The following is a 24991-nucleotide window of genomic DNA, read 5'->3' on the forward strand; positions in this document are numbered from 1 at the left end:
TGTGTCTCGCGCATGGGTGTGGCAAAATGGCTCGATAGCGCCCCCTACAAAATTTCAAAAAAATACTCCCGGCCGTACGTTTCCCCTAGACGTACGAAACTTGGTAGGCACGTGTATCTTGTCCAGACTTAAAAAAAAGTCCGTAGGTACCATGTGCCTAAACCCGACAGGAAGTCGGCCATTTTGAATTGATTGCGACATTTTTGGGCGTTTTTGGCCGTTTGCAGGGGTCGTACTTTAACGAACTCCTCCTAGGCGGTTGATCGGATCCATGTCAAACTTGGTCAGCGTGTATAAAAGACCTGGACGATGAAAAGTTATCAAAAGCTTGAGTTTTCGTCACACGGCGTGGGCGTGGCGTGGCGTCGAATTTCCGTGTTTCGCCACGAAACAGGAAGTGGGTTGTAACACCACTGTACATGGTCACATCTGGCCGAAACTTCACACGTTTGATGAGAGTCCCGGCCTGAACACGTCTACGTGCCGATATTCGGTTATAGTCATAGCGCCACCTACTGGCGACAGGAAGCTGTGTGAATTTGCAGGGGTCGTACTTCAACGAACTCCTCCTAGGCGGTTCATCGGATCCACGTCAAACTTAGTCAGCGTGTATAAAAGCCCTCGACGATGAAAAGTTATCAAAAGCTTGAGTTTTCGTCACACGGCGTTGCCCTGGCGGCGCCGCGAATTTCGATGTTTCGCCGTGAAACAGGAAGCTGCCATAACTTGAGTGTCCGTCGTCCGATTTGCACCAGATTTCACATGCTGGACAAGAGTCCAGGCCTGAGGACATCTACAGGCTGATTAGGAGTAATAGGCATTGCGCCACCTACTGGTGACATGAATCAGGAAGTGGGTTGTAACGCCACTGTACGTGGTCAAATCTGGCCCAAACTTCACACGTTGGATGAGAGTCCAGGCCTGAACACATCTACGTGCCGATATACGGTTACAGTCATAGCGCCACCTACTGGCGACGGGAAATGACACGTTTTATACTGTGGTGTGCTACTCCGAGCGGGTTGACCAGATCCACCTCAAATGTGGTCAGAAAAGCCGTAGGACCTTGATGACGCTCAGTGGTGAAGATCAGGAGCATTCGTCGCACGGCGTTGCCATGGCGGCGCGGCGAATTTCGATGTTTCGCCGTGAAACAGGAAGCTGCGTTGACTTGAGTTTACATCGTCCGATCTGCACCGGATTTCACATGCTGGTCCACAGTCCAGGCCTGAGGACATCTACAGGCTGATTAGGAGCAATAGTCATTGCGCCACCTACTGGCGACACCAAACAGGAAGTGGGTTGTAACGCGACTTTACGTGGTCAAATCTGGCCCAAACTTCACATGTCAGATGAGAGTCCCGGCCTGAACGCGTCTACGTGCCGATATTCGGTTATAGCCATAGCGCCGCCTACTGGCGACAGGAAGTTGTGTGAACTTGAGCGAACGTTGTCCGATCTGCACCGGATTCACATGAGGGACAAGAGTCCAGGCCTGAGGACATCTACATGTCCCGCGGCTGCGACACACCCCGACTTGCGCACAGAGGCGAGGGCCCGCTCATCACTGCTTGCAGTTTTAATTAGGGCCCGAGCACGACTTCGTGCGAAGCCCTATTGAAACTGAAGGAATTATTAGGGCCCGAGCACGACTTCGTGCGAAGCCCTATTGAAACTGAAGGAATTATTATTATTATTATTATTATTCGCCGGACAAAAAAATCGGACTTTTGAGGGCCTAAACGTGCTCGGAAAGTTGCGAAACTTTGCACACGCGTCAGAAGTGGCGAAAAATTTGATATTTTATGGGTCTCGCGCATGGGTGTGGCAAAATGGCTCGATAGCGCCCCCTACAAATTTCAAAAAAATACTCACGGCCGTACGTTTGTCCTAGACCTACGAAACTTGGTAGGCACGTGTATCGTGTCCAGACTTAAAAAAAAGTCCGTAGGTACCATGTGCCTAAACCCGACAGGAAGTCCGCCATTTTGAATTGAGTGCCACATTTTGGGGCGTTTTTGGCCGTTTGCAGGGGTCGTACTTTAACGAACTCGTCCTAGGCGAATGATCGGATCCGCGTCAAACTCGGTCAGCGTGTTTAAAAGACCTGGACGATGAAAAGTTATCAAAAGCTTGAGTTTTCGTCACACGGCGTGGGCGTGGTGAGGCGGCGAATTTCCACGTTTCGCCACGAAACAGGAAGTGGGTTGTAACTGGCCTGTACATGGTCAAATCTGGACCAAACTTCACACGCTGCATGAGAGTCCCGGCCTGAACGCATCTACGTGCCGATATTCGGTTATAGTCATAGCGCCACCTACTGGCGACAGGAAATGACATGTTTTATACTGGGATGTGCTACTCCTAGCGGGTTGACCAGAGCCACCTCAAATGTGGTCAGAAAAGCCGTAGGACCTTGATGACGCTTCGTGGTGAAGATCGAGAGCTTTCGCCAAACGGCGTTGCCCTGCCGGCGCGGCGAATTTCGATGTTTCGCCGTGAAACAGGAAGATGCGATAACTTGAGTGTACATTGTCTGACCTGCACCAGATTTCACATGCTGGACCAGAGTCCAGGCCTGAGGACATCTACAGGCCGATATTCGGTTATAGTCATAGCGCCACCTACTGGTGACACGAAACAGGAAGTGGGTTGTAATGCGACTGTACATGGTCAAATCTGGCCCAAACTTCACACGTTTGACTAGAGTCCAGGCCTGAATACATCTACAGGCCGATATTCGGTTATAGTCATAGCGCCACCTACTGGCGACAGGAAGTTGTGAGAACTTGAGCGTACGTTGTCCGATCTGCACCGGATTTCACGTGCTGGACCAGAGTCCAGGTCTGACGACGTCTACATGCCCCGCGGCTGCAACACGCCCCGACTTGCACACGGAGGCGAGGGCCCGCTCATCACTGCTTGCAGTTTTAATTAGGGCCCGAGCACGACATCGTGCGAAGCCCTATTGAAACTGAAGGAATTATTATTATTATTATTATTATTATTATTATCTTTATTCTGACTCTTAAATCGCATTTTTGAGGGGCTAAAAGTGCTCGAAAACGGACCAAACTTTGCACACCAGTCAGAAGTGGCGAAAAATTTGATATTTTATGGGTCTCGGACATGGGCGTGGCAAAATGGCTCGATAGCGCCCCCTACAAAATTTCAAAACCAAAGCCCCCACCTTTCTGTTTCACCTACACGTACGAAACTTGGTATGCACATGTATCATGTCCAGACTTAAAAAAAAGCCTCTTGGTGCCCTGGCCTAAACCCGACAGGAAGTCGGCCATTTTGAATTGATTGCGACATTTTGGGGCGTTTTTGGCCGTTTGCAGGGGTCGTACTTTAACGAACTTGTCCTGGGCAAATGATCGGATCCACGTCAAACTCGGTCAGCGTGTATAAAAGAGCTGGACGATGAAAAGTTATCAAAAGCTTGAGTTTTCGTCACAGGGCGTGGGCGTGGCATGGCGTCGAATTTCCCCGTTTCGCCACGAAACAGGAAGTGGCTTGTAACTGGCCTGTACATGGTCAAATCTGGACCAAACTTCACACGCTGCATGAGAGTCCCGGCCTGAACACATCTACGTTCCGATATTCGGTTATAGTCATAGCGCCACCTACTGGCGACAGGAAATGACATGTTTTATACTGGGGTGTGCTACTCCTAGCGGGTTGACCAGAGCCACCTCAAATGTGGTCAGAAAAGCCGTAGGACCTTGATGACGCTTCGTGGTCAAGATCGGGAGCGTTCGTCGCACGGCATTGCCCTGGCGGCGCGGCGAATTTCGATGTTTCGCCGTGACACAGGAAGCTGCGTTAACTTGAGTTTACGTCGTCCGATCAGCACCGGATTTCACATGCTGGTCCAGAGTCCAGGCCTGAGGACATCTACAGGCCGATTGGGAGTCATAGGCATTGCGCCACCTACTGGCGACACCAAACAGGAAGTGGGTTGTAACGCGACTCTACGTGGTCAAATCTGGCCCAAACTTCACAGGTCGGATGAGAGTCCCGGCCTGCACGCGTCTACGTGCCGATATTCGGTTATAGCCATTGCGCCGCCTACTGGCGACAGGAAGTTGTGTGAACTTGAGCGTACGTTGTCCGATCTGCACCGGATTTCACATGAGGGACGAGAGTCCAGGCCTGAGGACTTCTACATGTCCCGCGGCTGCAACACACCCCGACTTGCACACGGAGGCGAGGGCCCGCTCATCACTGCTTGCAGTTTTAATTATTATTATTATTTTTCTTCTTCTTCTTACTCGGACAAAAAAATCGGACTTTTGAGGGGCTAAACGTGCTCCAAAACTCACCAAACTTTGCACACGCGTCAGAAGTGGCGAAAAATTATATATTTTATGGGTCTCGCGCATGGGTGTGGCAAAACGGCTCGATAGCGCCCCCTACAAAATTTCAAAAAAATACTCACGGCCGTACGTTTGTCCTAGACGTACGAAACTTGGTAGGCACGTGTATCATGTCCAGACTTAAAAAAAAGTCCGTAGGTACCATGCGCCTAAACCCGACAGGAAGTCGGCCATTTTGTATTGATTGCGACATTTTTGGGCGTTTTTGGGCGTTTGCAGGTGTCGTACTTTAACGAACTCCTCCTAGGCGGTTCATCGGATCCGCATCAAACTCGGTCAGCGTGTATAAAAGAGCTGGACGATGAAAAGTTATCAAAAGCTTGAGTTTTCGTCACACGGCGTGGGCGTGGCGTGGTGTCGAATTTCCGTGTTTCGCCACGAAACAGGAAGTGGCTTGTAACTGGCCTGTACATGGTCATATCTGGACCAAACTTCACACGTTTGATGAGAGTCCCGGCCTGAACGCGTCTACGTGCCGATATTCGGTTATAGTCATAGCGCCACCTACTGGCGAGAGGAAACGACATGTTTTATACTGGGGTGTGCTACTACTAGCGGGTTGACCAGATCCACCTCAAATGTGGTCAGAAAAGCCGTAGGACCTTGATGACGCTTCGTGATGAAGATCGGGAGCGTTCGTCGCACGGCGTTGCCATGGCGGCGCGGCGAATTTCGATGCTTCGCCGTGAAACAGGAAGCTGCGTTAACTTGACTTTACGTCGTCCGATCAGCACCAAATTTCACATGCTGGTCCAGAGTCCAGGCCTGAGGACATCTACAGGCCAATTGGGAGTCATAGGCATTGCGCCACCTACTGGCGACACCAAACAGGAAGTGGGTTGTAACGCGACTCTACGTGGTCAAATCTGGCCCAAACTTCACATGTCGGATGAGAGTCCCGGCCTGAACGCGTCTACGTGCCGATATTCGGTTATAGCCATAGCGCCGCCTACTGGCGACAGGAAGTTGTGTGAACTTGAGCGTACGTTGTCCGATCTGCACCGGATTTCACGTGCTGGACGAGAGTCCAGGCCTGAGGACATCTACATGCCCCGCGGCTGCAGCACGCCCCGACTTGCACACGGAGGCGAGGGCCCGCTCATCACTGCTTGCAGTTTTAATTAGGGCCCGAGCACGACTTCGTGCGAAGCCCTATTGAAATTGAAGGAATTATTATTATTAGGGCCCGAGCACGACTTCGTGCGAAGCCCTATTGAAACTGAAGGAATTATTATTATTATTATTATTATTATGATTTTTATTCCGCGTGTTTGATTGCATTTTTGAGGGGCTAAAGGTGCTCGAAAACGGACCAAACTTTGCAAACGCGTCAGAACTGGTGAAAATTGAAGTCTTTTATGGGTCTCGGACATGGGAGTGGCAAAATGGCTCAATAGCGCCCCCTACAATATTTCAAAACAAAAGCCCCCACCTTTCGGTTTCAGCTAGACGTACGAAACTTGGTATGCTCATGTATAATGTCCAGACTTAAAAAAAAGTCTCTTGGTGCCATGCCCTAAACCCAACAGGAAGTCCGCCATTTTGAATTGAGTGCGACATTTTGGGGCGTTTTTGGCCGTTTGCAGGGGTTGTACTTTAACGAACTCGTCCTAGGCGAATGATCGGATCCGCGTCAAACTTGGTCAGCGTGTATAAAAGAGTCTGACGATGAAAAGTTATCAAAAGCTTGAGTTTTCGTCACGCGGCGTGGGCGTGGCGTGGCGTCGAATTTCCGTGTTTCGCCACGAAACAGGAAGTGGGTTGTAACACCACTGTACATGGTCACATCTGGACCAAACTTCACACGTTTGATGAGAGTCCCGGCCTGAACGCGTCTACGTGCCGATATTCAGTTATAGTCATAGCGCCACCTACTGGCGACAGGAAGCTGTGTGAATTTGCAGGGGTCGTACTTTAACGAACTCCTCCTAGGCGGTTGATCGGATCCGCGTCAAACTTAGTCAGCGTGTATAAAAGCCCTCGATGATGAAAAGTTATCAAAAGCTTGAGTTATTCGGTTATAGCCATAGCGCCGCCTACTGGCGACAGGAAGTTGTGTGAACTTGAGCGTACGTTGTCCGATCTGCACCGGATTTCACATGAGGGACGAGAGTCCAGGCCTGAGGACGTCTACATGTCCCGCGGCTGCGACACGCCCCGACTTGCACACGGAGGCGAGGGCCCGCTCATCACTGCTTGCAGTTTTAATTAGGGCCCGAGCACGACTTCGTGCGAAGCCCTATTGAAACTGAAGGAATTATTATTATTATTATTATTATTATTATTATTTTTCTCCTTCGCTAAAAAAAATCGGACTTTTGAGGGCCTAAACGTGCTCGGAAAGTTGCGAAACTTTGCACACGCGTCAGAAGTGGCGAAAAATTTGATATTTTATGGGTCTCGCGCATGGGTGTGACAAAACGGCTCGATAGCGCCCCCTACAAATTTCAAAAAAATACTCACGGCCGTACGTTTGTCCTAGACGTACGAAACTTGGTAGGCACGTGTATCGTGTCCAGACTTAAAAAAAAGTCCGTAGGTACCATGCGCCTAAACCCGACAGGAAGTCCGCCATTTTGAATTGAGTGCCACATTTTGGGGCGTTTTGGGGCGTTTGCAGGGGTCGTACTTTAACGAACTCGTCCTAGGCGAATGATCGGATCCGCGTCAAACTCGGTCAGCGTGTATAAAAGAGCTGGACGATGAAAAGTTATCAAAAGCTTGAGTTTTCGTCACACGGCGTGGGCGTGGTGAGGCGGCGAATTTCCACGTTTCGCCACGAAACAGGAAGTGGGTTGTAACACCACTGTACATGGTCACATCTGGACCAAACTTCACACGTTGCATGAGAGTCCCGGCCTGAACACGTCTACGTGCCGATATTCGGTCATAGTCATAGCGCCACCTACTGGCGACAGGAAATGACATGTTTTATACTGTGGTGTACTACTCCCAGCGGGTTGGCCAGATCCACCTCAAATGTGGTCAGAAAAGCCGTAGGACCATGATGACGCTCAGTGGTGAAGATCGGGAGCATTCGTCGCACGGCGTTGCTATGGCGGCACGGCAAATTTCGATGTTTCGCCGTGAAACAGGAAGCTGCGTTAACTTGAGTTTACGTCGTCCGATCAGCACCAGATTTCACCTGCTGGTCCAGAGTCCAGGCCTGAGGACATCTACAGGCCGATTGGGAGTCATAGGCATTGCGCCACCTACTGGCGACACGAAACAGGAAGTGGGTTGTAACGCGACTGTACGTGGTCACATCTGGCCCAAATTTGACACGTTTGACTAGAGTCCAGCCCTGAATACATCTACAGGCCGATATTCAGTTATAGTCATAGCGCCACCTACTGGCGACAGGAAGTTGTGAGAACTTGAGCGTACGTTGTCCGATCTGCACCGGATTTCACGTGCTGGACCAGAGTCCAGGTCTGAGGACATCTACAGGCCGATTAGCAGTCATAGTCATAGCGCCACCTACTGGCGACAGGAAGTTGTGTGAACTTGAGCGTACGTTGTCCGATCTGCACCGCATTTCACATGCTGGACGAGAGTCCAGGCCTGAGGACATCTACATGTCCCGCAGCTGCAGCACACCCCGACTTGCACACGGAGGCGAGGGCCCGCTCATCACTGCTTGCAGTTTTAATTATTATTATTATTCTTTTTTTTCTTAGTCGCTAATGAAAATCGGACTTTTGAGGGCCTAAACGTACTCAAAAAGTTGCGCAACTTTGCACACGCACCAGAAGTGGCGAAAAATTTGATATTTTATGGGTCTCGCGCATGGGTGTGGCAAAATGGCTCGATAGCGCCCCCTACAAAATTTCAAAAAAATACTCACGGCCGTACGTTTCCCCTAGACGTACAAAACTTGGTAGGCACGTGTATCGTGTCCAGACTTAAAAAAAAGTCCATAGGTACCATGCGCCTAAACCCGACAGGAAGTCCGCCATTTTGAATTGAGTGCGACATTTTGGGGCGTTTTTGGCCGTTTGCAGGGGTCGTACTTTAACGAACTCGTCCTAGGCGAATGATCGGATCCGCGTCAAACTCGGTCAGCGTGTATAAAAGAGCTGGCCGATGAAAAGTTATCAAAAGCTTGCGTTTTCGTCACACGGCGTGGGCGTGGTGAGGCGGCGAATTTCCACGTTTCGCCACGAAACACGAAGTGGCTTGTAACTGGCCTGTACATGGTCACATCTGGACCAAACTTCACACGCTGCATGAGAGTCCCGGCCTGAACACATCTACATGTTGATATTCGGTTATAGTCATAGCGCCACCTACTGGCGAGAGGAAATGACATGTTTTATACTGGGGTGTGCTACTACTAGCGAGTTGACCAGATCCACCTCAAATGTGGTCAGAAAAGCCGTAGGACCTTGATGACGCTTCGTGATGAAGATCGGGAGCGTTCGTCGCACGCCGTTGCCATGGCGGCGCGGCGAATTTCGATGCTTCGCCGTGAAACAGGAAGCTGCGTTAACTTGAGTTTACATTGTCCGATCTGCACCAGATTTCACATGCTGGACCAGAGTACAGGCCTGAGGACATCTACACGCCGATTAGGAGTAATTGTTATTGCGCCACCTACTGGCGACATGAAACAGGAAGTGGGTTGTAACGCGACTGTACATGGTCAAATCTGCCCCAAACTTCACACGTTGGATGAGAGTCCCGGCCTGAACGCATCTACGTGCCGATATTCAGTTATAGTCATTGCGCCACCTACTGGTGAGAGGAAACAGGAAGTGGGTTGTAACACCACTGTACATGGTCAAATCTGCCCCAAACTTCACATGTTGGATGCGAGTCCCGGCCTGAACACATCTACATGCTGATATTCGGTTATAGTCATGGCGCCACCTACTGGCGACAGGAAGTTGTGTGAACTTGAGCGTACATTGTCCGATCTGCACCAGATTTCACATGAGGGACAAGACTCCAGGCCTGAGGACATGTACATGTCCCGCGGCTGCAACACACCCCGACTGCGGCACACCCCGACTTGCACACAGAGGCGAGGGCCCGCTCATCACTGCTTGCAGTTTTAATTAGGGCCCGAGCACGACTTCGTGCGAAGCCCTATTGAAACTGAAGGAATTATTATTATTATTATTATTATTTTTCTCCTTCGCTAAAAAAAATCGGACTTTTGAGGGCCTAAACGTGCTCGGAAAGTTGCGAAACTTTGCACACGCGTCAGAAGTGGCGAAAAATTATATATTTTATGGGTCTCGCGCATGGGTGTGGCAAAATGGCTCGATAGCGCCCCCTACAGACGATACCTCGCCGTACGTTTCCCCTAGACGTACGAAATTTGGTAGGCACGTGTATCATGTCCAGACTTAAAAAAAAGTCTATTGGTACCATGCGCCTAAACCCAACAGGAAGTCGGCCATTTTGACATTTTTGGACGTTTTTGGCCGTTTGCAGGGGTCGTACTTTAACGAACTCGTCCTAGGCGAATGATCGGATCCGCGTCAAACTCGGTCAGCGTGTATAAAAGACCTGGACGATGAAAAGTTATCAAAAGCTTGAGTTTTCGTCACAGGGCGTGGGCGTGGAGAGGCGACGAATTTCCACGTTTCGCCACGAAACAGGAAGTGGCTTGTAACTGGCCTGTACATGGTCACATCTGGCCGAAACTTCACACGTTGGCTGAGAGTCCTGGTCTGAACGCATCGACGTGCCGATATTCGGTTATAGTCATAGCGCCACCTACTGGCGAGAGGAAATGACATGTTTTATACTGGGGTGTGCTACTACTAGCGGGTTTACCAGATCCACCTCAAATGTGGTCAGAAAAGCCGTAGGACCTTGATGACGCTTCGTGATGAAGATCGGGAGCGTTCGTCGCACGGCGTTGCCATGGCGGCGCGGTGAATTACGATGCTTCGCCGTGAAACAGGAAGCTACGTTAACTTGAGTTTACGTCGTCCGATCGGCACCAGATTTCACATGCTGGTCCAGAGTCCAGGCCCGAGGACATCTACAGGCCGATTGGGAGTCATAGGCATTGCGCCACCTACTGGCGAGAGGAAACAGGAAGTGGGTTGTAACGCCACTGTACATGGTCAAATCTGCCCCAAACTTCACAGGTTTGATAACGGTCCCGGCCTGAACGCATCTACATGCCGATATTCGGTTATGGTCATAGCGCCACCTACTGGCAACAGGAAGTTGTGTGAATTTGAGCGTACGTTGTCCGATATGCACCGGATTTCACATGAGGGACAAGAGTCCAGGCCTGAGGACGTCTACATGTCCCGCGGCTGCGACACGCCCCGACTTGCACACGGAGGCGAGGGCCCGCTCATCACTGCTTGCAGTTTTAATTATTATTATTTTTCTTCGCTCAAATAAATCGGGCTTTTGAGGGCCTAAACGTGCTCGAAAACTCACCGAACTTCGCACACGCGTCAGAAGTGGCAAAAAATTATATATTTTATGGGTCTCGCGCATGGGTGTGGCAGAATGGCTCGATAGCGCCCCCTACAAAATTTCAACGAAATACTCCACGCCGTACGTTTGTCCTAGACATACGAAACTCGGTAGGCACGTGTATCATGTCCAGACTTAAAAAAAAGTCTGTAGGTACCATGCGCCTAAACCCGACAGGAAGTCCGCCATTTTGAATTGATTGTGTCATTTTTGGGCGTTTTAGGCCGTTTGCAGGGGTCGTACTTTAACGAACTCCTCCTAGGCAAATGATCGGATCCGCGTCAAACTTGGTCAGCGTGAATAAAAGACCTCGACGATGAAAAGTTATCAAAAGCTTGAGTTTTCGTCACAGGGCGTGGGCGTGGTGAGGCGGCGAATTTCCACGTTTCGCCACGAAACAGGAAGTGGCTTGTAACTGGCCAGTACATGGTCACATCTGGACCAAACTTCACACGCTGCATGAGAGTCCCGGCCTGAACACATCTACGTGTCGATATTCTGTCATAGTCATAGCGCCACCTACTGGCGACGGGAAATGACATGTTTTATACTGGGGTGTGCTACTACTAGCGGGTTGACCAGATCCACCTCAAATGTGGTCAGAAAAGCCGTAGGACCTTGATGACACTTCGTGATGAAGATCGGGAGCGTTCGTCGAACGGCGTTGCCATGGCGGCGCTGCGAATTTCGATGTTTCGCCTAGAAACAGGAAGCTGCGTTAACTTGAGTGTACGTCGTCTGATCAGCACCAAATTTCACATGCTGGTCCAGAGTCCAGGCCTGAGGACATCTACAGGCCGATTGGGAGTCATAGGCATTGCGCCACCTACTGGCGACACCAAACAGGAAGTGGGTTGTAACGCGACTCTACGTGGTCAAATCTGGCCCAAACTTCACATGTCGGATGAGAGTCCCGGCCTGAACGCGTCTACGTGGCGATATTCGGTTATAGCCATAGCGCCGCCTACTGGCGACAGGAAGTTGTGTGAACTTGAGCGTACGTTGTCCGATCTGCACCGGATTTCACATGAGGGACAAGAGTCCAGGCCTGAGGACATCTACACGTCCCGCGGCTGCGACACGCCCCGACTTGCACACAGAGGCGAGGGCCCGCTCATCACTGCTTGCAGTTTTAATTATTATTATGATTCTTATTCTTATTGTTTGATCGCATTTTTGAGGGCCTAAAGGTGCTCGAAAACGGACCAAACTTTGCACACGCGTCAGAACTGGTGAAAATTCAAGTCTTTTATGGGTCTTGGACATGGGCGTGGCAAAATGGCTCGATAGCGCCCCCTACAAAATTTCAAAACCAAAGCCCCCACCTTTCTGTTTCCCCTAGACGTACGAAACTTGGTATGCACATGTATCATGTCCACACTTAAAAAAAAGTCTCTTGGTGCCCTGGCCTAAACCCAACAGGAAGTCGGCCATTTTTAATTGATTGCGACATTTTGGGGCATATTTTGCCATTTGCGGGGGTTGTACTTTAACGAACTCGTCCTAGGCGAATGATCGGATCCACGTCAAACTTGGTCAGCGTGTATAAAAGACCTGGACGATGAAAAGTTATCAAAAGCTTGAGTTTTCGTCACACGGCGTGGGCGTGGCGTGGCGTGGAATTTCCGTGTTTCGCCACGAAACAGGAAGTGGCTTGTAACACCACTGTACATGGTCACATCTGGCCGAAACTTCACACGTTGGATGAGAGTCCCGGCCTGAACGCGTCTACGTGCCGATATTCTGTCATAGTCATAGCGCCACCTACTGGCGACAGGAAATGACATGTTTTATACTGGGGTGTGCTACTACTAACGGGTTGACCAGATCCACCTCAAATGTGGTCAGAAAAGCCGTAGGACCTTGATGACGCTGCATGGTGAAGATCGGGAGCGTTCGTCACACGGCGTTGCCATGGCGGCGCGGCGAATTTCGATGCTTCGCCGTGACACAGGAAGCTGCGTTAACTTGAGTGTACGTCGTCCGATCAGCACCGGATTTCACATGCTGGTCCAGAGTCCAGGCCTGAGGACATCTACAGGCCAATTGGGAGTCATAGGCATTGCGCCACCTACTGGCGACACCAAACAGGAAGTGGGTTGTAACGCGACTGTACGTGGTCAAATCTGGCCCAAACTTCACATGTCGGATGCGAGTCCCGGCCTGAACGCGTCTACGTGCCGATATTCGGTTATAGCCATAGCGCCGTCTACTGGCGACAGGAAGTTATGTGAACTTGAGCGTACGTTGTCCGATCTGCACCGGATTTCACATGAGGGACGAGAGTCCAGGCCTGAGGACATCTACATGTCCCGCGGCTGCAACACACCCCGACTTGCACACGGAGGCGAGGGCCCGCTCATCACTGCTTGCAGTTTTAATTTTAATCTGGGTTTTTTTTGGCTGCTGGTCACACTAATCAAAAAAATAAATGACAAAGTATTCATTTTATGATGATATAAAACAGAGAAACACAAGTAAATCTTAGCATTTGTGAAGCTGGAACCAGCAAATGTTTGGTATTTTTACTTGATACATTACTAAAATGATTAATCAATCAACATTATAATCAATTAATCAGTCGATTGACTTATCGATTAATCGACTAATCATTTCAGCACTAAACTCAGGTCTGTCACTCAAACTCAAACTACATCACTCCTCTATAGCTGTACACTATCAAACTATGTCACACCTGTACAGTATCAAACAACATCTCTCCTCTATACATGTACACTATCAAATTACATCACTCATCTACAGCTGTACATTATCAAACTATATCACTCTATACCCATACACTATCACACTATATAATTCCCCTATAGCCGTACACTGTCAAACTACACCACTCCTCTGTAACTGGACACTACCAAGCTACATCACTCCTCTATACCCGGATGCTATAAAACTACATCACTCCTTTATACCGGGACACCATCAAACTAGATCAATCCTACATCCTTCCTCTATACCTAAAATCATTCAATTATCAGCAGTATCTAATGAAAAGTGCAATAAGATTTTTACTGCCTCATAGCAAAAAATGGCCATTGTGTATCTGCGGGGGGGGTGATAGGGCTGTTGATCAATACCAATGACTCAAGTATTGCTTAGCTAGCTGCTGAGATTTTGGGCTTCCAAAATCCACTTTCTGGCCCATACTCATTTTGGAACAAAAACTCCCTACCCGTTAGAGTTTCAAGACACTCCCAATCCCACCCCCACCCCCACCCCCATCATTTTCAACTGCTCAACATTGGACAGTGCTACAAGTGAGACCTGTGTCACAACACATTTCAGCTACGAAGGCTAATAAAAGTTCATTTATAGCATACATCATAGTAAGTCGGTTCAAACTGATGTAAGTTATATGAAAATGTCTTCTTTTTAAGGAAAAAAATTATAAATTCATGTTTTCTTAAAATATGATGGTTTTTTGTTTATGTTGGTGGTTGTATGCCTTATGATATGATAATCACAGATTGGGGTTATGTAGTGACCTTTTTATTTACCACTACATCACTAATTAGATATGTTTTTGTCACAAATGCACTGCTAGACTGTACAGAATCTGACCTTATTTTCTGAGGATACTGAGCTAACCAGGCTAGTTTTAACCCCAGGCCCTTCAGAAGGCTATCTAAGCCTGGTAGTCTGATTCCCTGAAGAGGAAGGAGGAGAGGATGAGGAAAAGAGAGAAAGAGAAGAAAAAACAAGGCAAATATCATAGCTTTTCAGACGGATAGCTTTTCAAAAAGCTTTTCAGACAGAGTCCAGATGGCTTCAACTTAAAGTTAATGTTTACCACATGACTGAACCATACTGTAACAACAGGGTGAGAGAGTGTGATGTCACACTGTTTATACTGTAAGTATTGAACCAAGGGGCGTTTGAGGAAAACACTGTGTACAATACTACTTAATACTCTATTCCACATCACAGGAGATGAGAGGCAAAGGGGAGGAGGAGAGGGAAGGAGGGAGGAAGAGTGGAGAGGAGAGGGAAGTAGGGAGGAGGAGACCTTTTTAAGACAAAGTTTCTCCTCTTTGATGAAGCTTCTCTGACCTGAGGAGAGAGGGGTGGAGAACTGGTCATGCTGCTGGAGGGGGATGGTTCAGTTTAACTTTGAAAGTAACTGAAAGCATTGCTTTAACTAACATTTATAGGGAATAGCAACATTCAGTGTAAAAAAAAACCCAAAAAACATAGTAAGGCTTTTGAAACTGAATACTCAAAAACGTGTGACAAGGCATTTCGATTGTAAGGTTATAGATCTCAAGTAGTTTTGCACATTAATGGTTACACATTAATGGTTGATATTGGTTTTAGATGATGATAACTTTCCATACTGTAAGTTCAATCTGACAAGGGGTTTTGTCAAATATTATCGGCTGTTTTTCCAACTCTTTTTTATTGTTATGTATGTACTCTACTTTGTAGAAAACCTTTCAGACAGTACTCATGTGTTGGTTACCATTGCAAAACAGCCATAATACCCAAGAGGGTGTTCTTTACTATGACTATAGTTATGAAGATAATGCAATAGGTATAACACACAGTTGTTTGAAGGGATTTTGGTAGCAAACTAGCTCAAAAGTAACTGAAAGTGATCAGATTACATTACTGAGGTTGACTATTGTGGCAAATTATGTTACAGACAGCAATTTTAAAAAAGTAATCTTTATATTTTATACCTTTTGAACTCTGTAACGGGGATACTCTCCAGGTTTCCCTTGATGTAGATTGAGTTAGATTAGCTAGATTAGACTAGATTTTTAAAAAAAGTGAAGATGAGACTGTTTTTTTTAACAATATATTTATTGATTTTTCAATAAATCAAACGCATACATGGAATAGGCAATGACATAGTAGGCAATCACTCTAAATCTTTAGAAAACTGTTTCTTTATCATGTTCAAATTCAATGGTAAAAAGGCAAATTCAAGTAAGCTACAGCAATACATGAACTCCAATGTAATGAAAATGACTTCCTATATAAATGGCCATGTTAATTTTCACTTCAAGCAAGAATATGGAAAACATCTAAATAAGAGGCTTTTCCGTGACTGCAGTGATGTGCCAATGCATCTCTGGCCTAATTTGTTGCCATATTTGTCTTAAACTACCGAGCGAGGATACTCAGAAAAAGCTTCTCTTGGTTCTTGAAAAGATACTGTATGTAGAGAATGCCTTTTTCTAATTAACAGCTTTTCTTTTGTCCATGACGCATTGTTATAGAGGATACTTACAGAGCCGCTGATGTTGTTAAAGGGTAGAGTCAGAGCTGCTGTTGGTGCTACAGGAGGTTCTCTGAGAGTGCTTCTTTCTCATTGGTTGGTCGAAACCTTTTGTATAAACATATTTAATGCGACTCAGAGTTCAGTCCAAAAACAACTGGAAGAGAACGCAGTGTTCACATCTGGTTTTTATATTGTGGTTTTAGGAGCTGTAGAACTCTAGCTCAGCAACACAGAGGCAGCAACATGGAGGGAAAAGGCAGTGCAACTACAACGGCACCCATGATGGGATGTGGCAAGACCCACAATGAGGTCCCTTCAGCAGTAAATAGAGTATGAATTGACTACAGAATAAACATGATCAACGGTCAGCTTGGGGGACGTAAAGGTTCTTATACCAGGATCTGTTGAGACGGAGCTCCGACTCTGGCATCACAGAGTGAAGACTGTGGTTTTAATATTGTGGTTGTAGAGGCAGCTGTAACTCAGCAACACAGAGTCAAGATGAGAGCTTTAAAAGGACATACTGCCATTTTCTTCAAAGTCATTGTTTCTAAAAAGGACCTTGGACTATTCATTTCCAATGCAATCAATTCAAAATGTGAATAGAAATTGTATTTAATTTGCTATTGATAGAGAATTGGTTCTATTTTTTTTCTAATAGGCTGAATATGCTACTTGTGATGTGGTTATTAGACATTCAGCATGTAAATGAAGTAAATCCACTTCTTCAACTGAAAGTGAACCGAACACCTTGTTGGATTCTGCACCCCTATAACTGACTGAAGTGTTGATCTCTACCTCTTTTAAGTACCTGGAAGTTATCGTGGTATTAAATATGGAACTGGTTACTTTATAGTTTCAGTAATTTATTACTTTTCCTCGGCAGATAATCAGTTTTCACCGCAGATTATATTCTAGGACCCGCATATTCAATTAGTGGACCATGGTCCAGATCGAGACCCAGCAAAGTGTCTGTACAGACCAAAGAGTGTTCCTTTTTATAAATGCCAAAGTTATTTATTCCAGAGTGGTTTCAAATGATCTCAGTGTAGCTATGCCACTTTGGCAGACCCCTCTTGTCCAATCACTGCTTTTATGCAAATTACGTTATGCAGCAGAGCTACACAGCTGCAAGTACCTTACTAGTCTTACCAGTGACCACCTGCACAGGCGGCAGAGAATTGTCCTTAACTCCATTTTTGCTGGGGATCAAAATATTGATAGGACAAATAAAAGCTCCTTTCTCTGACTGGGAGAGGAAAAGATCAGAGTGACTGTAACATTCTTGTAAAAGTGTGTGACTCGTAATTTTCATAATTGCTGAGCTCTCAGTTGTTCTCCAGAAAATGTGCACTTTAGTTTTTCTGTTTGTTATTTTATTGAAGGCATGGCTCAGATTACAGAAACACGCAAACAAAGTGACTGTTCAAAGTAAATTGTACATAAGAAAATAAGCATTCATAATCCTTTGACACAAATCTAACCGGTTTCACTTAAAGCCGTTGTAGATACGTTTTATTAGATGAGATTTTGCTTGAATTCAGCAAAAGCAACCTCAGTGTTGATGAGTGAGCTAACATGTCAGAATCTTGGCAATATTGATAGCGCCATTTCTCTGCTATTTGCTTTCAATGTAAATATTGAGGGCATCACTCTCTTCACGACAGGAAGCCGTGGGGTTTATTGGAAATGTGGTCTTTATTTTGAGAAACACAAAATGCCCCACGTAGAACCTTTTTTTTCACCATGACATGTTAAAGATGTGTTAATAGTCGTGCCAATAGTAGTGTCTTTACCTGATTTTGCAGGTAGAGACAAGGAAGTCTAGGCTATGTTATTGAGCGATGCTTTTCTTTGCAGGGGGATGGGAACACTTAAAGGAATAGGACATTTTGTCATTATCTACACACCCTAATGTCAGTCGAAATACTGTTTGTATGTCCGCGTAACACACAGCGAGTTAGCTAGCACAGCTCCATGTCAGCTTTCTCCAAAACAACAGAAGTGGCCGGGAACTGGTTCTTTGGAGTTCCAAAAAGTCAAAACATACAATTGGACTGTGAGTCCAAAAGTCCAATATTTACCTCATTATTTGCCTCATTATCCATGTTACTCCAGGTAACATGCTACTCCACCCCACATCCCTCCTTGTTACTCCAGGTAACATGCTACTCCACCCCACATCCCTCCATGTTACTCCAGTGAACATGTTACTCCAGCATGCATACTGCAGGTGACATGTTACTCCAGCCCACATCCCTCCATGTTGCTCTAAATCTGGTTCTCAAACCTTTTCACGTCAAGGACCCCTAAACTGACACAAATTAGACCATGGACCCCCATTTGATAAGATGTTGTCCCAGGGTCCCCCATCTGATGAGATCTTTGCTTTTAGATGTTTTATTACAAAAAAGTGTATGGAACCCATGACCAAAATAGTCATACATTCTGTCATTGTGTTACTTATGGATGGAATTATAGTGAAAATAAATTATTCCCCTTTTTGCTGGGGACCCCCTGGAACCCCCTCAAGGACCCCACTTTGAGAACCACTGCTCTAAATAACATGTTACTCCAGCTGACATAAACTAAATCAAATGCACATGCCATTTAAAGGCAATGCCTAAGCAGAAAGACTTCAAAAGGAGAAAAGTCTATGATTTTACACTACAATGATGGGAAAGACAAAGAAGCCAAGGTTTAGAATATACCTTTAGGCAAGTGAAGACACCCAAAATCCTCAGTGCCAACACTGATTAGTCTGAATAGTTCAAACATCCAGATTTAAATCCACACAAGACCAGTGTAATTTAACACAGTCAGAATCAAGATATAAATTAGCATTAGATTTGTTTTGGAAAGCTTTCTGTGCAACAAAGAAATCAGAATGTACTTATAGAATTAATTATAATCATCATAAGGACATATGAATCTGTTTTAATATGTCCCTTTTATTTTTCCTATTTTTGGAGTTTTATTCCATTTGGGTTTTCATATTTTTTAAACTGTTTTCACACTAAATGCTTGAAATTTCAATATTTCTGTCTTAATGCTTATAACACATTTCTCTTGCACTAAGCGACTTCAGACCCTGTAACCAATCCTAAAACTTAACTGTGGTGCTATGTGGAGATTCCCGTGAGACGTGATGATGTGTTGCTGTTTTCACCTTTTTTCTAAAGCTTGTTGTCATGTTCGGACCGAGCAGTAGCTTTTCCTTTTTTTAAAAACCAGCTGGTCTCCTCCCTCGCTGTTTTAAAGTGCCTCTCACCCCCTCCCATCCCTTAAAAGAATTGCTGTAATGGCGGAATCGATGAAGCGAGCGAGTAACCTTGTTCAGCTACATAGTAAATCGCTACCTACTTCTTCACTTGTCATTGTGGGACATGTAGCCTTCAGTGGGAGAAAAATCTGGCAAAGCGAGACTGGTAACCGGTGAGACTTCTCCGTAGGTACGTTTATGTTAGCCATTAGCCTTTATGCACGGTTTGTCCTTATGGGCTTCTGTAGCTCAGTAGTTTTGCTGCGTCTTTACAAATGTGTTGCTGTTTCTGTCACCCTCTAGTGGTCGGAAAATCGCTTAGTGTAGCTTTAAAGACCCTATAGACAACTTTTTTGCTTTAACTTATCATTATGAAGTAAATGTTGATTGCACAGTGTAATGGCTATAGAATAATGACACCATCGGCGTTTAGATTGGTTCCCTATAAGCCTCGCTTTCACTATGCAACTCTGTCTGCCACCGGGTACGATCTCCCGGGAGAATGAAGGCTCGATTTACGGCACAAAGGAAGTGCGTCATCCACTGCGCAACCAAAAGAGGAATAGGATAGGTTTTCCCCAGTAGCTATTGGTAGCCGCTACCGTTAGCAGCCAGAAAACGAACCAGGAGCTACAAGGAAGCCAGGACCAGCCAGAAACAAACATCTATGTTACTATAGTTACTATATTGTGTTATGATCAAGGAATTGATAAGCAGACATATGGCTTGTTCTATTGCACAGAGCTAGGCTCTAACAGAAAGCAATCCAGTTGTCTTTGCGACAGCGGCGCAAACAAAAATACCACTTGGAAACACTAGAGGGGGACAACGGGGGGAAAGTTGAAAAGTTGTCTGTATCCACTTTAAATCTTTATTATTTTTTTGACAAGTATCTTTGATCATTTTGATCACACATAATATGGTGCTAGTAGTGCTCACAGTTATTGTTGGTGCAATCAAATTAGATACAGTAAACTAGATGATGAGATAACTAGATGATTGACTAGATGATGAGATTGAAACTCATCTGACAAACTGGATGTCCTAGGTGGTTCCAGTTCTGCTGTCCTGGTTGAAGTTATCTATAATTTTTCTCAACCTCTATCGGCAGCCAAGAAATTGTAATATCAATAGGTCTCTGGTGCTGCCTACAGTGGCCTGTAATTGACACAACAAATAAAGTCACATTTTCCCAATGTAGAGGAGTAAGATAGCTAATTAGAGCAGAGATGCAACAGAAATGTCTAGTGAAGAGGTAATATACTGCTGAATACTGGTAAAATACTCTATACTGTAATAATACAGCTTTGTCATTTGCTTATTTGGCTTGAGAACAAGGCTTTTTAGGGATAGCGGGGGGGTTGTTCCAAAAAGAATACAGGCCAGAAAGTGAGTTTTGACAGGCTAAACACCTAGTTTGGAAATCCACCTTGGAGGACAGCAAAAAAAGTTGTAATATTTTAACATTTGCTGCATCAGATTACGCCATCATTTAGTATGGAGAATGAGTGATATCCAGTTTCCCATCTAACATCTATTGGCATAATCTGAATGACCTGTAATCTGACAGAAAATTAAATATTCTTGGTGTTTAGGCATATTTTATAGTCATAGAAATGATGTGTTACTTTCAACACATCTGCAACAAGTTTTGGACAGCAAATATTCAACAGCACATGGTGTGCCAACATGTTGCTAATAACAGAACACATTCATGTGGTCTTGCAAAGTATTAGAAGCTGTGTTTGACGAATCTAACCAGATTATGTTCCGTTGTTACTTTGGGAACGGGTAAGAGGGCCGTAATGAAAATCATATAATCAATAGCTATTTTCCATATATAGCTTCTTTGTTTTTTAGGGCGGTTTCTGTAAAAAAGGGCCTATTAGAACAAAATAAGGAGTGAGAACCATAAGCCCCTTTCATACATGAAGCCCATAAGATTGCCGTTTTAATTTTTCTGTTAAAAGGTAGCAATCCAGGGCAATGAGAGAATAAAGGACAAAAAGGAGAGATGAATCCACAAGAAGAAGAACTGGGAACGAGTGTGGGGAGCATAGGGGGAGAAAGTGAGGATGAGGATGATTGATGAGAAGACTGTGAAGTTGAAGACTGCGTTGAGAAATCAGGTTGGAGACATTAGAATGACTTTCATTGCTGGGGTAATAAATGCCACTACTGAGGTCAGTCAGTCATGGGTTTTATTAATATGGACTATGGTGTTAATTTTACAGTGGAATGCTAGACGTTCATTGGCTAATGGACAAGAATTTAATCCAGGTTATTAAGTTTATTGATGATACACCAAGCAAACCTGACATTGCATGTGTTGCAAGAGGTCAAATGTGGATTTTAGTGTACATGGCTATGTTGCAATTGACTGTGATAGGGAGGAAGGAGGTGGAGGAGGGTGTGCTACTCTCATTAGACAGGATCTATCATTTAGAGCAGTGGTTCTCAAACTATTTCCACTACCCCTAGATATGTTTTCAGCCGAGTACCCCTTTCACCAGCACGACACATTTTAGGGAGAAAAAAAAAGGAAAATGAACATAAATAATTGATGTGTGTGTTATTTGGCAGTGGAAACATGAACATGTTTAGTGAACAATTTAGTGAGACACATGGGCTTGTGTTTCACTTATGAGTTTTTGGTCATTCTGGGTGGCAGGGAGGCAGCTGCAGTGATCAGGCTCTTTTCCAGGTATAATTTGCTTCTTTGCTTCATTTTGATCTGGGTCATTGCAGAAAAGGATTTCTTGCACATATAAGTGGATCTAAAGGGCAGTATCTCCTCCAAAGCTTTATTTCCCAGCTCAGGGTGTTCCTTCCTCCTTTCTTTTGCTTTCCGACAACAGAAATGAGTTTCTCACCCAGCCCAGCTGTGCAGATTTGTCTTAAATATTAGTGAAGTAAGAATGAAAACCAAGTTGGCCAAATGTTCCTCTATTACTGACTTCAGTGGAGCTCTCTCCACATCGTCACTGGGTTTCACCTGCTTTCCTCAGGTGGAATGCAGGTGAAATCCCCCTCTCCACATGCTTCACCCACCCATACAGATTAAGTGTCACATTCAGTTCATTCTGTTTGCTGAGTATATCTGCAAGATAGGACAGCTTTTCAAGCCAGCGTGTGTCCTCAAACAAGGTGGCATGGGGAGATCTGTGGTCCGACAGAGAGTTGTGCATGTCAGATCTTAATTCACACAGCCTGTAGCTGCAAAACAGCCACGCATTAAAGGATAAGGTCGGCAATTTTGGACCTATATATAAACAGGACGGACAAACCCGTCTTTATTACTGTCACGAGCAACCATTTTTCACACACACACGTGCACGGCGGCTTTGCGCACACACACATGCTTCTTTCCAATGCCGTGAAATATGTCCTCCGCATTTATCCCATCCTGGCTCCATGACCATCACTGGTCAGGCGACGAACTTCTTCCATGTTTTTAGTGGGGGGGGTTCTTACCGGTGTTATATGGAGGAAACCCCAGGTGAGCACGGGGAGAACATGCAAACTAGTCTTCTCCCAAACTCTACCTGGCACCATGTGCAATTGTTTACAGTCTGACCTGACCAGTCCATGAAACTAGATCACGCGGCCAGTAATGCATTTTCACCCCACAGCAGTCTGTACTGAGGTAGAGAAACATTGTTCTGTGATTGTCTGCATTAGTCCTGATTAGTCAAAGCTTGAATTGTGCCATGTTTACTCTTAGCCCCAAAGGCACGCTAGAAGGCTATGCCATTACTAGCATCCCAAAGATCTTTATCCAACTCACCGTTATCAAGAAGAGCTGCAACGATTAATCGATTAATCGATTAGTTGTCAACTATTAAATTAATCGCCAACTATTTTGATAATCGATTAATCGGTTTGAGTAATTTTTTAAGAAAAATAAGTCAAAATTCTCTGATTCCAGCTTCTTAAATGTGAATATTTTCTGGTTTCTTTCCTCCTCTATGACAGTAAACTGAATATCTTTGGGTTGTGGACAAAACAAGACATTTGAGGACGTCATCTTGGGCTTTGGGAAACACTGATCCACATTTTTCACCATTTTCTGACATTTTATAGACCAAACAACTAATAGATTAATCGAGAAAATAATCGAAAGATGAATCGACAATGAAAATAATCGTTAGTTGCAGCCCTAGTGTCCTTGGGCTTACTTACTTACTTACTGTCTCCATCTTTGGTGCTAAGCAGTCAGTGGTGTGGTGCTTTTTTTATTTTGTCTCCATCTTTTGTGCTAAGCAGTCATTGCTGTGGTGTTTTTTTTATTTTATTTTGTCTCTCATTGCTGTGGTGATTTCAATAAAATATTGCGGCCAGTGCTGTGACATTTTTTTCCTTGGATTTTCTGTTGATGATGTATTACAAACAAACCAGAAATGTAAGATGCATCACTTCCTGTGCACCAGATGATTTTCCCAGGAAAGACCTACCAGACACCGGGTGTTTAGAACAGCAAATGTTAAAGCTTTCATGAACTGGCTGTAGGTTGAATCACTATTATGTTTTAGCAATCAGTGATAGAGAGTAGCAAAATGGACATTTATTTGAAAATGTAGCAAAGTATTACTACAGCAGAATGTTTACTCAACAGACAAACCTCATTCCCTCTCCCTCTGTCTCTCAGTCTGTCAGTGTCTCTCTTTCTATGGGTCAGTCTTTCCTTCTTGGCATGCAGACAAACAGAAGAGAGAGAGAGTGACAGAGAGACTATGTAAGAAAACAGGACTGTCTGCCAGCAGCTCACTCCTCTGCACACAAAACTCCTGCCAAAAAACACAAGTCCAAAAAAATTACCTCTATAAACACACATCTTCCTCAGAAACAACAGGAACAACTTAGCAACAGTAACAATCACAGTATTACAATTACTCATTTTTTGTCCTAAATGATGTAAGTGTAACCCAAGGTACAGATCAGGTTTCTGAGTTGAGTTAAGTCCAGTGGAGTATAGTAGTGTTTACAATTTTGAGCATTTAGTTAGTGATGTGAAAGAGAAAGAAATCTTTCAAAGTACCATGTTATATTTAAAGGGGCAATAATTAAGGTTTTGTAAGTTTTCTCACCTAACTACTGGATAATGTCCTATTGATAAACCATGGGCCATCCAGATAATTGTGGCGGACAGCTACAAGTCTTCTCTTTATTATTGTTAGTATTTAGAAAGTAGTAGTTCACAGACAATCTGACAATCTGTGGTGTCACTGGTGTGTTGTTCTGGGTTTTCTTTGCCTCGCCCCACCTCTTTGTATCTATATGCTAAAATTATGAAATTTCTCTTCCTCTGTCTCTCTCTCTGTCTTTCTTTGTCTCTCTTGTCTCTCTATGTCTCTGTCACTCTGTCTGTTTATCCGTCTCTCTCTCTCTCTCTCTCTCTCTCTCTCTCTCCAGAGGCAGAGCAGACCAGCAGTCCCAGTCGTACAGGGGTGGGTTCTGATCAGGAGGACAGTCGAACCGCCACCATGGGTAAGATAAAGGATGACACACACACACACACACCAGCGTTTGCCTTAGCTCATAATTACCACTTTGTGGGAAACATTATGAAAGTACAAAAAATGTCAATCCACACAACTCTACTTGCTTGTAGAAAAAAAACATACTAAATCCAGAATTTGGTTGTTAATATATGGT

General features: G+C 45.2%; 1 protein-coding gene across 1 annotated transcript in view; it reads left to right on the forward strand.

Annotated features, from left to right (window-relative positions):
* LOC139654104 (nuclear factor 1 C-type-like) overlaps window positions 1-24991 on the forward strand; it is a gene marked incomplete at its 3' end in the record, with an annotated part of 91049 nt that overhangs the window by 61416 nt on the left and 4642 nt on the right. Inside the window, exon 5 of the mRNA XM_071531140.1 lies at window positions 24749-24823. Within this exon, the coding sequence (XP_071387241.1) occupies window positions 24749-24823 (75 nt within the window). The remainder of the gene's footprint in view (window positions 1-24748; window positions 24824-24991) is intronic.

This window comes from Centroberyx affinis, unplaced genomic scaffold (genome assembly GCF_046629955.1).
Source record: "Centroberyx affinis isolate AG114_WGS23_722 - 3 ecotype Tasmania unplaced genomic scaffold, CSIRO-AGI_Caff_v1 ptg002042l_1, whole genome shotgun sequence".
Lineage (NCBI taxonomy): Eukaryota > Metazoa > Chordata > Actinopteri > Beryciformes > Berycidae > Centroberyx > Centroberyx affinis.